At 38.5% G+C, this 15,262-nt stretch overlaps 3 protein-coding genes, 1 long non-coding RNA gene and 1 other non-coding gene across 8 annotated transcripts; 3 read left to right on the plus strand and 2 right to left on the minus strand.

Moving 5' to 3' along the window:
* Nucleotides 1–479: 479 nt before the first annotated feature.
* Nucleotides 480–5,868, plus strand: chadla (chondroadherin-like a). 2 transcript variants are annotated; one of them, XM_078951374.1, is made up of 9 exons: nucleotides 480–1,635; nucleotides 1,702–1,857; nucleotides 1,929–2,074; nucleotides 2,284–2,522; nucleotides 3,918–4,195; nucleotides 4,285–4,621; nucleotides 4,704–5,050; nucleotides 5,173–5,339; nucleotides 5,482–5,868. In XM_078951374.1, exons 2-9 carry the CDS (start codon nucleotides 1,804–1,806, stop codon nucleotides 5,771–5,773), a joined length of 1,860 nt encoding a protein of 619 aa, XP_078807500.1. In that variant the 5' UTR covers nucleotides 480–1,635; nucleotides 1,702–1,803; the 3' UTR covers nucleotides 5,774–5,868. The 2 variants fall into 2 exon arrangements, with proteins under 2 accessions (XP_078807500.1, XP_023813517.1); XM_023957749.2 differs by lacking the exon at nucleotides 480–1,635 and having other exon boundaries at nucleotides 1,682–1,857.
* On the minus strand, nucleotides 3,949–6,934 carry LOC110015512 (uncharacterized). Of its 2 annotated transcripts, none has more exons than XR_002290725.3 (3): nucleotides 6,794–6,934; nucleotides 5,271–5,364; nucleotides 3,949–4,081 (listed from the first exon to the last, which is right to left on the minus strand). It is a non-coding gene; the product is annotated as an uncharacterized LOC110015512 (long non-coding RNA). The 2 variants fall into 2 exon arrangements; XR_013657711.1 differs by lacking the exon at nucleotides 6,794–6,934 and adding an exon at nucleotides 6,651–6,788.
* trnaq-cug (transfer RNA glutamine (anticodon CUG)) lies at nucleotides 6,824–6,895 on the plus strand. Its single transcript has one exon. It is a non-coding gene; the product is annotated as a tRNA-Gln (tRNA).
* On the plus strand, nucleotides 6,868–9,015 carry rbx1 (ring-box 1, E3 ubiquitin protein ligase). Its single transcript, XM_004071774.5, has 5 exons — nucleotides 6,868–7,186; nucleotides 8,204–8,282; nucleotides 8,433–8,503; nucleotides 8,646–8,731; nucleotides 8,841–9,015. The coding sequence occupies exons 1-5, from the start codon at nucleotides 7,109–7,111 to the stop codon at nucleotides 8,851–8,853; spliced, it is 327 nt and encodes a 108-aa protein (XP_004071822.1). The 5' UTR covers nucleotides 6,868–7,108; the 3' UTR covers nucleotides 8,854–9,015.
* Nucleotides 9,016–9,712: 697 nt separating this feature from the next.
* st13 (ST13 Hsp70 interacting protein) lies at nucleotides 9,713–14,936 on the minus strand. Of its 2 annotated transcripts, none has more exons than XM_004071782.4 (13): nucleotides 14,788–14,936; nucleotides 14,290–14,429; nucleotides 13,669–13,717; nucleotides 13,496–13,586; nucleotides 13,274–13,347; nucleotides 13,109–13,175; nucleotides 12,953–13,037; nucleotides 12,749–12,859; nucleotides 11,881–11,983; nucleotides 11,696–11,812; nucleotides 11,574–11,619; nucleotides 10,531–10,619; nucleotides 9,713–10,323 (listed from the first exon to the last, which is right to left on the minus strand). In XM_004071782.4, exons 2-13 carry the CDS (start codon nucleotides 14,397–14,399, stop codon nucleotides 10,189–10,191), a joined length of 1,077 nt encoding a protein of 358 aa, XP_004071830.1. In that variant the 5' UTR covers nucleotides 14,400–14,429; nucleotides 14,788–14,936; the 3' UTR covers nucleotides 9,713–10,188. The 2 variants fall into 2 exon arrangements, with proteins under 2 accessions (XP_004071830.1, XP_011476794.1); XM_011478492.3 differs by having other exon boundaries at nucleotides 14,524–14,888.
* Between the last annotated feature and the right edge of the window lie 326 nt (nucleotides 14,937–15,262).

Here is a 15,262-nt window from a genome sequence, read left to right on the forward strand (position 1 = left end):
AGGCCACAATTTATAAAAATCAAATTTTCCATGGGAGCAGGTTAATAAACATAGCAAATTTTAAAATAAAAAGGTTGATAATGCCAAAAGTTAATGCATTTTTTTGCTATGAATGTTTTTTTTAATTTTCTAGCCATATGTCTGGAAATGTTCAGCCACTGTGAAAATTAGCAGGGCAGGCTAGGATCAGAGGTCACCTCCAAAGAATTTACCAGAGCCTTGTTGTTTGACCTGCTGGAGTGGGAATGTCCCCTAGAAGAAGATGACCTGGATGAGAAGATGTTTTGTTTTTTTTTTTTACTTGGGAAGCTCTCCAAGTAGGACAAACTGCTGAAGGTAAACTGATTTAAATTGTGATTCTTTTAACTATTTTACATTGGAGAATTTAAAAAAATATTCAGCATTCTGTAAACGGATTGTTTTTCCCTTCATTATTTTTTTTCCACATGTTTACCCCTCAGATGCTGCTCCTTTCTGCTGTGGCGCTCCTACTCCTTTTAACTCTCAGTTCACCCGTTAAAACTGGAAAATGTCCTAAAGACTGCAGCTGTGACAACACCAAACTTTCAGTGGTCTGTGTTGGTAAAAAGCTCACTGAGATCCCGTCTGCAGATGAGGTGAGGAACTCAAATCATTTGTTGCTGCTGTTTTTGGATTTTTACTTGTTCGTATGAATCTCCACATTTTCTTCATACTGCCTTCCTGCTAAAAGCTCAAACCAACTTCAGATCCTTGGTCAATAGGAGTGTATTGGTTTATTAACCTAACTATGTAATCAATTTATATATTCCTTTGGTCCAACCAGATTGGTCTGTCTCAGGGAAGCAAATTGACCTAAACCATTACCATTTCAAAATGAAATAAATCAATCTATAACCGATTTTGGAAAATACCATTTGGATTGAGACATGGTAGGTTTATTTTACTATAGCATAAAAATGATCAAGTGCATCACAGCGGACAACACACATGATGGCAGAAGAAAATGCTCAATGTGTCCAATCTGTGGAAACAATTTTGCAAAAATGTGACAATCCAGTGTAGTAGAATTATAATAATATCCCGGTTTTATTATTTTCATGTGGAAAACCAACATGAAACTAAAACGTGAATGGATTGGGCAATAATTCTTGTTTACCCGTTCTTGTTTGTTTGTGCACATATTTCATTTACACTTAATGTTCTTGCAAGAAATACAAGAAATCCGGAAAACTTTACCTGCACTGTTCAGTACCCAGGTATTTATCTCTGATTTTTTGGCTAAAGATGTCCTGGATCAGTTTTAGGTCAGTTAATCAGATCATTCAAAATGAACCAATATTAACTATGAATCGTGTCAATAACCACAAATTATGAAACGACTCAAATCTTGTTAAAATGAATCGTCACTCCTCTATTAATCAATGATCTGCTTGACCTTGATTTTTTTCTTCTTTTTAGATCACGGTGAAACTCGATCTGAGAAATAACAACCTCCAAATTTTACCAAGGGGGGCTTTTCTGCACACACCATACCTCACCCATCTCAACCTGCAGCGCTGCAATGTTATCAAGGTAAAGGAGGGCGCCTTCCATGCTCTTGGCCGACTGGTCTTCCTCAACCTGGCCTACAACAAAATTGACTTTCTTTACCAGGTAAGATCCCAAAACATAGACCTTTTTATTTCTTGGTTTAGAACTGACTAATCCTAATCTCTCCAGGAGTCCTTTGATGGCCTCTCATCCCTAAAGGAGCTGCATCTGGACCATAACCGTATAGAGGAGATCCAACCTGGAGCTTTCTCACAGCTTGGCCACCTCAACATGCTGGCTCTGAACCACAACCAGCTGGTTTACATCCCCAACTTGGTCTTCCAGGTAACCATGCAACATTTGCAAAAATGCATGAGCGCATGCATCCTGCTAACGTGATGCGAACCCTCTGACAGGGCTTGCAAAGCATCAAATTGCTTCGGATGGGCCACAACTCCCTGAACAACCTGGCTCCTGAAGCATTTGCTGGTCTGTACACTCTCAGCCGGCTCAGCCTGGATCACAACGAGTTGCAGTTCTTTCCCACACAAGCCATGATGAGGTTGGACAAGCAGATTCTGGCATATTTTCTTTGAGAAATTATGCCAGAATTCTCCTTTTAAAATAACAAAATGTCAACGATTTTGAAAAATATGTAAACGTAATCTCTTTTAGGACTTAAGTTATGGAAATCTTCAGAAGAACATTCTCAGATTTTGAATTGTAAAGAAAGAGAAAAACAAAAGCCCTTAGTTTACTTTTTCTTTGCAGACTCACTGAAGTCACACATCTGGATATGAGCTACAACACCATGACCTACCTCGGTGAAGAGGCTGTCACCATGAGGAAACTCAGACACCTCCTTCTCCGTCACATGTCCCTTCAGGATTTATCTGAGCAGGCTTTCTCCAAAGCCCCCTTCCTTTCCCATGTGGACCTTAGCCTCAACCAGCTTCGTTACATGGAGCCCCTCTCTGGTCCCGAAAAGTTAGACATCCTAAACCTAACTGGTACAAAAATGCTTCCTTTAACACATAACAAGAGTGCTAAGAAGTTTTTAATCAATATAGCATCATTGTTAAAAAGGACTTTATGTAAAAAAAACAAAAAATGGTTTTCACAGATGCAACAGTGACATCCCAGACCATCACAATCACCATCATTTAACCTTCATTTATGCATGTTGAAACTCAGTTACAGATTATAAAACATTAGAAAAGCAAAAAAAAAAGCAAATTCTTCAATATAAAGTGTAATGATATTTTAACATGATATTGTGATCGTTTTGTTATTTTTCTACGTTTTTTTTTATCTTGTATTTTAAGGTGCTTATATTGTTTTGCTTATTCTGCCCACGTTAAAGCTAACAATATTTTTTCGATTCAATTTTCTTTATTTCAAACTAAAATGAAAGTAAACACAAGAGTTTAAAATAGACGGATAAAACAAGACAGTGTGCTTGAAAAGGAGTGGGTTGAAGAGAAATCTTGAATGATCCCACCCCTTTCTTTACAACACCTGATGATCTGCGTATTTCTATTTATGAACAGAACTGTAAACACAAAGAGATGCTTTAGAGCAGGGATGTCAAACTCGTTTTCATCAAGGGCCACATCAGCGTAGCGGCTGTCCTCAAATATTATTTATACATGTGATGAAAAATAAATGTAACTACTCCTTAATGTTAAATAACTCATTATTGATCTATTTTAACATTTTAAAGTGACAATTACAGTTGCATAGAAAATATGTTTGCTTGTTACTCTGGCATAAATCCTTTTAAATTTTGTCCGCTTATCAAAGCCCACATAACTCCATTATTGAAGGATCAAACTTTCCAAGTGAATTTAAGAAAAATAACTTAAAACTGAGCTAGAAAGAACATGTATTACACGTGTTACATTTTACAAAAAAAGGCTGCACACAGACTTGCATCCAACTGATGGTTTGATGACAATTTGTCTGCATACAGACCTGCAAAGATTGAATAATTACAGCAGGTACACATAAATAATATGTAATCAACTAAAAAAAAAGTAGTTTAAGAAATGAAAAACTTTTATGTTCTTCACATAAAATAACATTTGGCCCCCAGGCCTTGAGTTTGACACATGTGCTTTAGAGCTCGATGCCAATAGATTTTTGAAACAGAAAGTGTGAAAAATTTGAAATGAATAATTGGTGATTATCTTTAATACAATACAATTTTCCTGTAATAAAGGGTGAAAATGAGTCCTTCTCTAAAGTTACTATAAACTGAGTTTAGTTTAGTTTTCAGTAGTATTTTATTAGTTTAGTACTATATAAAATATGAAAGTGTTTTTTATTTGTTTTTTTTTGGTCTGAGTGATCAGAAAGATGTTATTAAAATTCAGCAAACAGTTGAAAAACAATTCTTCTTCCAGGCAACCCAATCTACTGTAACTGTTACTTAAAGCCTCTCAAAGAGTGGGCGACCGCCAAAGGTGTGAAGCTGCTGGGCGCCTGCACTGAACCCCCACATCTGTCTGAGGAGCTGCTGCAGGAAGTGACCTCTTCGGATCTACGCTGTCATGGTGGGAGTCAAAGCCTGGGTGAGAAGGAGGAAGAGGAGGAGCAGAATAAGGAGGAAAACAAAGGAAACATCACAGCCACAGCCAAGCCCAAGCAGAGAGTCAAATGTCCTTCTAACTGTAAATGTGATGTAAGTTGTTTTTTTTTTCTCAGAATAACCTCTTGACAGTTTAATCATTTTACAAATACGTTTTTTCTTTTTTTATATTTGACTCATAGATTGAAACACATCATGCTACATGTGAAGGCCAGGGTCACACCAAAGTTCCCAGAGGCTTCCCAGCAAAGACGCAGCTCCTTGAACTCCGTGGAAACCACTTCCACTACCTTCCAGCCCTCAGCTTTCCAGGCACTGGGAAATTAGTTTCTCTTCACTTAGAGTCGTGTGGAATCCATGAAATTGAAGGTGGTGCCTTCCAGGGAATGAACAGCCTGCTTTATTTGTATCTCTCTGACAACAACCTCACATTGTTGGATCCAAAGATCTTTGCTGGAATCCAAAATCTCACCTATCTCCACCTGGAAGGGAACCAGCTGACACAGTTCCCTGGATCCGGTCAGTGTGAGCTCACTTTAAGTATTTTGTTACTACAGATAAAGAGAACTGACTGACATTCTGCTTCTGTGTCTCCTAACAGCTCTCTCTCTTTTACCAAATTTGTTTGTGTTACACCTGGAGCGTAACAATATTTCCAAACTAGAGCCTTCCGGTTTGCTATCTTCTGTAACTCCCACTGAACTGTCCTTGAGTAATAACAGCACAAATGTGATGGCCAGAGGTGCTCTCACCTCTGCTTCCATTGGATGTCTTTACCTGGATTCCAACCGGCTGACTGAGGTGCCGACTTCCGCTCTAACCAAAACCCCAAACTTGGAGGAGCTCAGCTTATCTCAAAATCCTATTTTGAGGGTTGGACGAAAGGCATTCCAGCCCATATCCCAAAGTCTGAAAAGGCTTTATATGGATCATATGGGAATGGAAAAGGTAGGAGATTCTAGTTCTCCAAGATCCTCTTTCATCCAAATGGAGTATTTGATTCAATCTTTAATTTTTCCAATTAGTTCATTTTAGACTGTGTGATTGGTTGGTATTTTGAATTTTTCCAGATGTCTGAAGATGCATTGCAGGACCTGGGCTCAGCTCTTAGACATCTGACTGTGAGGGGAAACCAGCTGAAGGAGCTGCCTGACCTGAGACCACTTACAGGCCTGGAAGGGGTGGACCTGCGAGACAACCCTCTGCTGTGCGACTGTGCTTTGCTGCCCCTACGCAGGTCAGTGAGGGTCCTTACCAGGGTGCTGGAATCAGAAAAGGGGAGTTTTCAACAATTATCAGAGCCCACAAATGTAACATTGTACGGTCAGTAAGCTCACATAACTTTTTTTGTGTTTTTGTGTACTATCTTTGTGTTTCAGGTGGATGGAGAGTGTGAGATTTGAAGTTACAGCGACTTGCGGTAACCCTCCTGACCTCAGAGGTCAGCAAGTCAGAGACATTAATGTCTTCGCATCCTGCTCAGAAAACGCCTCCATTAAGCAGGAGGGCAGCAGGGAGCCGAAACTTTCTACAATAACCAAACCAGGTTCTTTGAAGCCCCCCAAAGTGAAAACTAGACCTGCGAAGTCGAAACTAAGCAAATCATCTAAGAAAAGGTTACAAAAAAAATCTGGGACTCCAAAAAAGACCATGAACAAGATGGCATTATAATAAAATGAATCATGTTTTGGTGGTTTCTTTACAAAGAGTTTTGTTTGGGAAAAAGTTCAACTTTTTTGTTTTTTTATTAAAACTGCTTCATACAACATGTTGTGTGCACTATCTTCATATTTTGTAGGCAAAGCTACTCTAAACAACAGAATACAACTTTTCAAAAAATATTAAAAGTCACAAAATATATAAGTTTATTGATCCTGTTGGCCTCCTGTCCGGCCTTCGCGGATTCGGATGGTTCAGGACGTCCAAAAATGAAATGTGCAGTTGGGGAAACGAAAAGACACAAGAGTTTGCATGAATTCTCAAACCTTTTGCAAAAACGGAGAGTTGGAAAAACATGACCTGTTAGGCTCTGTGGCTGTCCGCTCTCTCTGTCCTCAAGGCAAAAAGGCGTTTTTTATTATTAAGTAAGGGAAGATGAAAACATACAAAATACGTCAGTAGAATGGTGTGTTTCTGTCTAGTCTGCATTGCAGCTGTTATGGCTCCATAAACACTCCAGTACAGAAAGAAAGCAGAGACTGCAAGTCAAAAACAGGCCTACTGGTGACCTCGTCACATATTATCTGCTACTGAGGGCAGGAATCAAGCATATTTGTGCAGTACAATATACATGCAAAAATAGAATCCATTATAATAACAAGAAAATACAACATATAATAGAACCCCTGTAATGCATATTTAAAAGAACATAGAAAATATTATGGAACCCCTGTTCACCTCAACAATCGTCAAACATTAAAGTGTCTGTCAATTATTTTATTTTCAAATAATAAATAGCACGGAACACAAAAAGTAGGCCTGTAAGTTAACTTAGCATTAAATCATTTACGGCAGGATGCTAATAATTTTTAAAACCCGTTATATTCACCGTTTTGATGAATGAAGAAGTTCCTGTTTTTAAATTTTTCTTTTTAAAGAAATTGTTAAGCTGCAAAAATGTAGTTAACCTGTTTAGTAGATAGAATTCTAACAATATTCGAATTGAACGTGTGATCGGTGTCTTGATGGTACCTTAATAATTCTTGGCTGTGGCTTCAACATGGTTCCATGGTGTAATGGTTAGCACTCTGGACTCTGAATCCAGCGATCCGAGTTCAAATCTCGGTGGGACCTGAGATTTTTCTTCCACCCTCGTCTATGGAATCACTTACTATCTTCTTTAAAGTTGTGCTTATTTATTAATTAATTTATTTAATTTTTAAATGAAATTCATGTTTTGGTTGTTATTTTATTTCGTCTTTCCCGTCTCAGTCGGTTAAGTTAATGAACTTAACCGACTGAGACTGTTGCTACATCCGGACGGCTTTGTACAGACGACGTTTCAAGATGGCAGCAGCGATGGACGTTGACACACCGAGTGGTGCTAACAGTGGCTCAAGCAAGAAACGCTTCGAAGTTAAAAAGGTCTGATTTTATTTATTACCTGGTCAACTCTGGATTGGTCAAACACGTTTGCTATATAAAAGAAGAACAAAGGAGCCCTGTCTGTTTTAACCTCCTCTAGCTGGTTAACGACTCCTATTAGCATGTTCGATGTTGCCTAGCATAAAGTTAGCTTGCTTAACGAAAATGAATGTGCATTTCTAAATAATGTCATAACTTAGACCATGTTGTGATATTTACAAGATTACCTTCAGTCGAGCGTAACAGAAAAACAGCGTTTTTGAAATGGTAACGAGAGCTATAATCTTAATTCTTTTAATATTTGTTTTATTTTTGTGCTATTCGGATGCTAATTTAGCTTAGCATAAAGCTGAGGTTTCAAGATCTAGCAGCACATCATCTTTTTCTCTAATTTTAAATTTTTGTTCGTGTATTTCACATGTTAACCGATTTCTTTAGATTATTGCTATAAAGTTTTATATATATATATATATATATATATATATATATATATATATATATATATATATATATATATATATATATATATATATATATATATATATATTCCCTTAAAAGTGCTTATCTGATTTGTGCACCTGACAGGTGCAATTTGATATATTTATCTTTACTGTAAAAGGAAGCACTAAATCTTTCCTGTCAACTATTTTTAAAATGGGGGGAAAAAAAGTGTCATGATGACCAAAAACAAGAAAATAATTCAGGAACATGTTCTTTATATCAGCCATGTCTATCAAAAATGGCAGGAAGGAAATGCTAATATTTTTGATTTCCCTAAAATGTTTTAACATTCCGATCAGTGGACATGTTTAACAACTATATTTTGTTTTCTTTTTGTAATTCCAGTTGCTTATTTCTTTCGATCCTTTCCATTCAAAGTATTACAAGACATTATGCTAGATATGGTTAAAAAAAAGTCTGGAAACGTTGGAACGTTCTAAAACATTTAACTGGTGTATATAATCCTGGGTAACATAGATTAAACATGTGCTCATCTGATTGTTCTGTCCCCCTCAGTGGAATGCTGTGGCGCTGTGGGCCTGGGACATTGTTGTGGATAACTGCGCCATCTGTAGAAACCACATCATGGATCTCTGTGAGTTCACTTTAATGCATTCTCTGATAGCTTCCTGTCTTCATTTTGACTTCAAACTTTTAGCAGAATGAGTACTTCTAAGCTTCTACAAGCCCTTCTTCTCCCAACAAGTTTAGATTTCTGTGACACGTTGCATGTTTTCTTGATCAGGCATAGAATGTCAAGCCAACCAAGCATCTGCAACCTCAGAGGAATGCACAGTAGCCTGGGGGGTCTGCAATGTAAGTTTCCAATTAAATTGATGGAAGACTCAGATTATCTGTGTGTTTTCTGGAAGATGAAATGATGGATACCAATATGAGCATTTAGAGCTAAAGCCCTTAACATTTCTAATTTCTTTTTCACCTGTTTGTCTTCTTTTAGCATGCATTCCATTTCCATTGTATTTCCCGCTGGTTGAAAACCAGACAAGTGTGTCCCCTTGATAACAGAGAGTGGGAGTTTCAGAAGTAAGTTTGATTGATGTCATGTAGTTTTATTGATTACATTTCTGAAAGTACGATTTTCTTTAAAGTTGTTGCTTTAGACATTGCTAAGCTGTTTGTCATGTTTTCACAGATATGGACATTGAGTCGGCCTGCCGCTCACTTCCTGCAAGAATCAATTTCACTGCTTCTTCAATCCCAGCGGCTTGTATTATTTTCCACACTTTTGTTTTAGTATGTTGTAATTAAATGGTGAGCTTGTAAGGTAAAAAGTTTGAAATAATAAATGGAAAAAAACTGGGAATTAACCTTTCATTTGTGTTTTTGTTTTTTTAATACAGTTGACTTTAAATCACATTGATGTTGACAGCGCAGTAACCCTCTTTAAGGACACGAATCTTCAGTGTAAATTAAATCACCACCAAAATGTTTGACTTCTCTTTACCATAGTTTATTGTGGAAGCTGTTAGAAAAATGAGTTTCATCTATTTGTTAAATTCCACACATGACAGAATACTTCCTAAAGACCCACTCTGATGAAAATCTTGTTTTCTGGTGTTTTCAACGTGCTCTAGTGCCTTTTTCTGATGAAGGGCATAAAAGAAAACTAAGCTCAAATTTACGTTCCAAAAATAACCTGCGATTAAAAAAAAAAAAAAGATTCCAATGAAAAATATCCACACAGACTGAAACGTAAACTGCGATAGTCAATGAGCGGTAATTCTATATTCAGATGAAAAAAAGAGCTTTGTGATGAGATTCATGTGGTGGGCAACAAGCGCCCCGCTTTACAACGGGGAGGGGATGGGGCGGGTTTGCTCCATGCCAACACTCCCGCCCACAACTCGGAGGTAAATTTCTAATGAACTGCTGCTGCTCTGCAGAAGCTGGCATGGATTAGGCATCATGAAAAGTTTTCACTTTAATAGAAGACAACCGTTAAAAGCTAGGGAATTTGACAGTTAAAGTACATTTATCAGTGCAAGTAGAAAAGAGGATTAAAGCTGTTTTCCATCAACATTTTTATTGTGAACTTTTCAACAGGAATATTAAAGTTATTTGCAGTTAGCCTTTCACAACAGCATGTACCAGCACCCACGCTTTGGAGTGCGGCCTCACAACCAGGAATTTCCTACTGAGTGTAGAATGGCTCTAGAAAGAGGCGTTGGTTCCATGCAGGAACTGTCCGAGCTGCTGTCGCAGGTTAAATCACAGCCGCGACCCATCAGAGAGGAGGGAGGGGCTTAGCTAAATACCAGGACTGACCCATAACCATCTGTTTGATTTGTTGATGTTGCTAACAAACTGAGGAAGATTTAAAAAAAAAAAAGAAACCAGTGAAAAACACTTTCCATCTTTCTGTTACATTTGCATCACTTTGACCTGCTCCCCTGATAGAACTAAACACACTGAGAAAATGTTGAAAAGCTTAATTTCACTCGCTCCTCCAAACATCATCTCCGTTTTGGTCCAGTCCACTTCTATGGCTGGGGGGGGGCTCCGAACTTGGAACTCAGCTTGGAAGCGAGAGCCATGATTTTGGGGTTGTTCTGATACTTGGAGATGTTTGCCGGATTCTGAGCCACATCCTGGAAGGCGGCCATCACCTCAGGGTCCTGGAGTCAGAAAGAAGTCAACCTCACTGGAGTGTTTCAGGAGTCACAAAAACTGAGCAGAAAACAGCTGCAGTTTTAATTTTCTCAGACTCTCCGTCAGTGTATTTTTAATACAAAGTTTAAATTGTGTTTCCTGTGTTTTGCACATTTATGGAACTAAGGCTTTTCCTTGGGGGAATGTGATAGAATTGGTTCATCTTAAGTTACCTTCATGGCGTTGAGCACCTCAGGATCCTTCAGGAGGTCACCAAGACCGGGCATACCTGCTGGACCTCCGCCTGGGAATCCGGCAGCACCTGGAACATCAAGGAGATTTAAATACTCCAGCACAGTTACGTCCAATCGACTGGATTGTAGGATGGAGGAGGAGCCTATCCACTGGATTGAAGAGGCTTGTAAGAATGGCAAAGATGTTGAATCGCTTTTGATTTTCAAAGGAATCACAGTGAGAGCATCAGGCGTGCAGAAAAACACGGCCACTGCATGACATTACTTCTAATTTACAGATATAGACTGGCAAAACCAACAACTGAACGCCGTTTAACACCATTCTACCTAAATAATAATCAATCGTTATAGTAATTTTCCCGATATTTATTTAATAAATGTCCTACCTAACCGTATTCGTTTTCCTTGTTTGATCATTCAGAAATCATAGCCAAATAAAATCCAAATAATGATCGCTTTGTGCAATGGGTTTGAGGTTTGAGCTGCTAAAGTTAAAGTTGCTTGAATTTCAGTCTTCACAAAATCATTGAAAACAGAGAAATGAAGGACAAATTCAGCTCGTCGTACAATAAAGTAAAACCAATTACTGTTACTACCCTTAAAATATCCCTTAATACAACAACTAAAATTTGCCTTAAAATATGTGCAAATAAATTCAGCCTAAATATAAACCGTTAGAATAATATCTGCTCAAATGAAACGTCGATATTTTCAATAGAACCTGAAATATTTGAGGATTACTTAAATTTGTATTTTGATTTGTGAATGACAGAGCGGAAACAGTTAGGTAGGACATTTAACATAAATATAACATTTTCCATTACGATAAGTAAGTTGTATCATTTAAGTAGAATGGTCAGTTTTCCTGGTCTATATCTGTAAACCGGAGGTAACATTACACAATGGCGGAGATATAGTGTTTTATGATGAGGTCATCCAATGTTTCACTTTTAAATGAGATTATCCTATTAGTTAATGTGAGATCAGAAATGACAGCATGCAGGACGGACAGGTAATCTGACCTGGGAAACCTCCTGCTCCGGCTCCAAAATGTCGGGATTCCTCTTCCTGCAGAAACACAGAAAAGGCAGTGAGGGGCGGACCTTTTCCCTCCAAAAGCGAAGAGGAATCCAGAAGAGCTCACCCTCTGAGCACGGGCGTGCTCCTCTCTGGCCTTCTTTATGCGCTCCTGCCGGTCCTTGATCTCCCTCTCCTCCCTCTTGCGCTCATATTTGCGCCTGTGCTCGATGATTTTGTTCGCCTGTCAAAATAATCTTTCAGACTTCGGTCTCTCTCTGCTGTCTTTGAATGCTTTCATAGAGCTGATACCTTCGGCTGGACCTCCTTCAGCATTGCACTGGCGTCCTCGTCATAATCCAGTTTGCAGGCGGTGGCCAAGTCTTTGGCTGCTTCTTCCCAATGACCAAGAAGCCTGCAGCAGAAGACAACATGAGGTTCAGCATAAACACTAAACGTTCTGTCATTCTGCTGGACAACAATTGAATCAGAGCGTAAAGAACGTCTTCTAAAAGTAGTTCAAGTGAAGAAAATACGATGATCAACAGTTTAAAACACTTTTTTATATTTTACACCCTCATTTCGGCCTAAGTCTTCCTTGGAAAAGAAATCTTATCTTAATGGCATTTCCTGGTAAAATAAAAGGTTAAATAAAAATGAAAAAAAATTACAAAATGAGTCAAACCTACTCTGAGACAAATGACGCCATTAAAGTCAAAATCCAGAAAGATTTGCTGGTTTCATAAAAGTAACTATCAGGTACTGCAGCACAAACTGGATTAACTCGTCATGAACTGGTGTCGCCATCGAGTTTAAACAGCAAAGCTGCCTCAGGTCCTTTGAGAGTATTTTGTACACAGGATGGGTGACTGCTGGGAGTTTGGATGTTAAACACTGCAGATTTTCTGGAAGAAATCTAAACACACGTCAGCACAGCGTCAGCCGTCGTGAAACAGCGATGGAGCCGCTCGGTTTGCTGCTACAACCAGTGGAAAGGTTTTCTCTGTGCTAAAATCTTCTAAGGATGTGGCCATCAGGCTAATGTTAGAAGGAAATAGTTCTTAAAACAGGACAAACATCTACAAATTTGTATTCAAAGAAAATCTCTTAAAGTACTCTTAAAGTACGCACACACAATAGATTCCATTTAATAATCATTTTCTCTCTAATTATTTTTTACCTGTGAGCCTTCCCCCTCCACTTGTATGGCTGTGCAGAGTCTGGGTTGATGCTGATCGCTCTGTCACAGTCTCTAATGGCCGCATTGGGTTTCTGCATCTTTATGTAGACACTGATAAAAAAAAAGAAAGAAACGCCATAAGACGCCCAATCAATGAGAGGATTTAACCACGGGAGAAAGTCGTGTTAATGAACAGACTCTCACCTTGCCCTCTTAGCATAAAGGATTGCTAAACGGGGGTTCAGCTTGATGGCTTCTGTGAAAAGATCCAGAGCTTTCTGCAGATCCCCTGGAAAATACATTTAAAGCATTAGGTAACAAACTGCAAGATATGCATGCGCCCTGAAGAAATGAGCCCACCTTCTCCTAAAGCATCGATGGCTTCCACCTTCTTTTCATTGGCTTGATCCATCATCTCCTCTGTGACCTGAGGGAAGTTATCATATGTAAATGTCACAAATGTCTATCGTTTTAAACTCAAACTTTTAAAGCAGACATGCAAACAAAAAATATACAACTTTCTACCTCAATGCTGTCAAGATCATCCATTTCTTGAGGCTCAATAGTGTCTGGTTCAATAACTCCATCTTGGTCAATTTCTAAGCAAAACACAACAAATGATGAAAAAAATGATGCATTGAAGTTGCAAAAATCTGGGTTACGCTTTGATTAATACCATTGTTTTGTGTGTGAAAAACCATTAAAACCTCCTATTTTGTATTACAGGTGCCGATTGACCAACTGTACCTATATCACTCTCCTCGCTCTCAGATGGAACGTGAGGCTCCGGCTCAGGAGCCGATGAAGCTGTGGAGGAAGGACCACAAGGACAGCCACCCTGAAAGTCAAACATCACTGTAACTGTCAAAACAATCCTCAAATACAGAAGAAACACTTCTGAATATAGCTTTGCAAGTTACCTTGCATCCTCCTTCTGTCTTGGTCAGTGGAGGAATCTTTGCACCCATGCTGTAAAAACACAGACAGAGGTCTCTAGTATTGTGTCTCACATTTCTCTAGATACATTGAAAATGTCTCCTAAGTCTAGCTTTTCATGCTCTTTTACCCCATACATTCATAAATATACTTTTAAAAAGTATTCAATTCGAAATGCACCTTTTTATCATTGATTTTAAAATTACTTATCAATTCATCAAAGCTGTTCATGACTTTTTTTTTTTTACATTTTACATTAAAAACTCAATTCATTTACATTTTTACCTGCTTTAAATTCCTCCCTAACTTTACATCAGGATTCCATTATAATGAAAAATCTGAAAGCTTTATTTCAACACAATCATCAAAAATAATCGGAAAGATTGTGCTGAAATGTCTGGGTCTTTATTTTTATTTTACTGCCACACACGAGGCAACATGGAGGTGAGGGGGGCGGGCCGACCACGTGGTTGTCCTGCAGCTGGATTTTCAGAATTACATTTTTAAAAGGTCCAATCATATCTTCAGTAGTATCTCCAGGAGGCACAGTAAACACTGACTTGTCTGACTGCAGGAGCAAAACTTTTACTACGAGAACGACTTACTTCTGCAGCCAGGAGCGAAAGAAGCTCATCTCTGGAAGGTGCAGGATCTCGGGACTGCTCTCGCATAAATTCACGAAAGCCTTCAGCTCTGCCACTTTCCGTGAGTCCATGATGGCGTGTCACGTCCAGCAGACGGAGCGCTGAGAAGGAGCAAGAACACAGAAAAACAAAATGACGATGAGAGCGGGGTTTGTTTATGTGCTGAGCTAATACCTAAGCACGCTGTAGGCTAACCTGCTGAATAACCTCGACTTCAATTTGAAGATTTCAAGGGTCACGTAATTCAAAATAATGTACAAAGCGCAAGTTTCCGAAAAATGTACACATTTACAATCTATTTCAAGCAAAGGTGTTGATAGAATTTTCTAGAATCGTTGACCAATCCGTCACAAGTATTGACGCACGAAAAGGAAGGCTAGCTTGCTATATTAATGCACATTGCTAAGTTATTGAAAAGACGCCAAGTACAACTTTTGAACAATAGAAAACTAAACGCACCTGATATCAAACGTAAGTCGTCAAACACAAAACCACACAGCGGGAGGTTGCAGTAGATTTAATCGCCACAACAATGATGCACTGACAGCGATGTTGCTTCCGAATTTTAGTCAGGCGATTTATCGGACAGAACTGCATTGGGCATATTTCTACCCTGGGATCTACCTGTCAGGCAAATGAAACAGCCCCATAAATAAACACAGCAATATCTTAGCAATGGCAAATGACAAAAATACCCTATATAAGCCATGCTAGCATTTTATAAGAATGAATAAATCAACTCCCATTGATTCAAACGTGCAAAACATAGCTAAACCTGAAGTAAAAATAAAGACTTTACTAATTCTTATATTTTATTGTCTGCAACAACTCCCATTTAAAGAAAGAAAGAAAATTAGAACTTTTAGTAGATCATCTTGAGGATTTGTGCTAAAATTACCAAGTTGAAATGTGTCACAAATGGTTGTTATTGTAG

Source organism: Oryzias latipes, chromosome 8 (genome assembly GCF_053564925.1).
Source record: "Oryzias latipes strain Hd-rR chromosome 8, Olatipes_Hd-rR_3.1".
Classification (NCBI taxonomy): Eukaryota; Metazoa; Chordata; class Actinopteri; order Beloniformes; family Adrianichthyidae; genus Oryzias; species Oryzias latipes.

Excerpts from the sequence above, each read along its gene's own strand:
- st13 (XM_004071782.4), bottom strand. The coding sequence starts at position 14,399 with ATGGACTCACGGAAAGTGGCAGAGCTGAAGGCTTTCGTGAATTTATGC. Across the intron at positions 13,718-14,289 it reads TTTCGCTCCTGGCTGCAGAA|CATGGGTGCAAAGATTCCTC; the intron begins GTAAGTCGTTCT and ends GTGTTTTTACAG. Across the intron at positions 10,620-11,573 it reads CGGAGCAGGAGGTTTCCCAG|GTGCTGCCGGATTCCCAGGC; the intron begins GTCAGATTACCT and ends TTGATGTTCCAG.
- rbx1 (XM_004071774.5), top strand. The coding sequence starts at position 7,109 with ATGGCAGCAGCGATGGACGTTGACACACCGAGTGGTGCTAACAGTGGC. Across the intron at positions 7,187-8,203 it reads AACGCTTCGAAGTTAAAAAG|TGGAATGCTGTGGCGCTGTG; the intron begins GTCTGATTTTAT and ends TGTCCCCCTCAG. Across the intron at positions 8,283-8,432 it reads AAACCACATCATGGATCTCT|GCATAGAATGTCAAGCCAAC; the intron begins GTGAGTTCACTT and ends TTTCTTGATCAG.
- chadla (XM_078951374.1), top strand. The coding sequence starts at position 1,804 with ATGCTGGCTCTGAACCACAACCAGCTGGTTTACATCCCCAACTTGGTC. Across the intron at positions 4,196-4,284 it reads CTTCTAACTGTAAATGTGAT|ATTGAAACACATCATGCTAC; the intron begins GTAAGTTGTTTT and ends TTTGACTCATAG. Across the intron at positions 5,051-5,172 it reads ATCATATGGGAATGGAAAAG|ATGTCTGAAGATGCATTGCA; the intron begins GTAGGAGATTCT and ends GAATTTTTCCAG.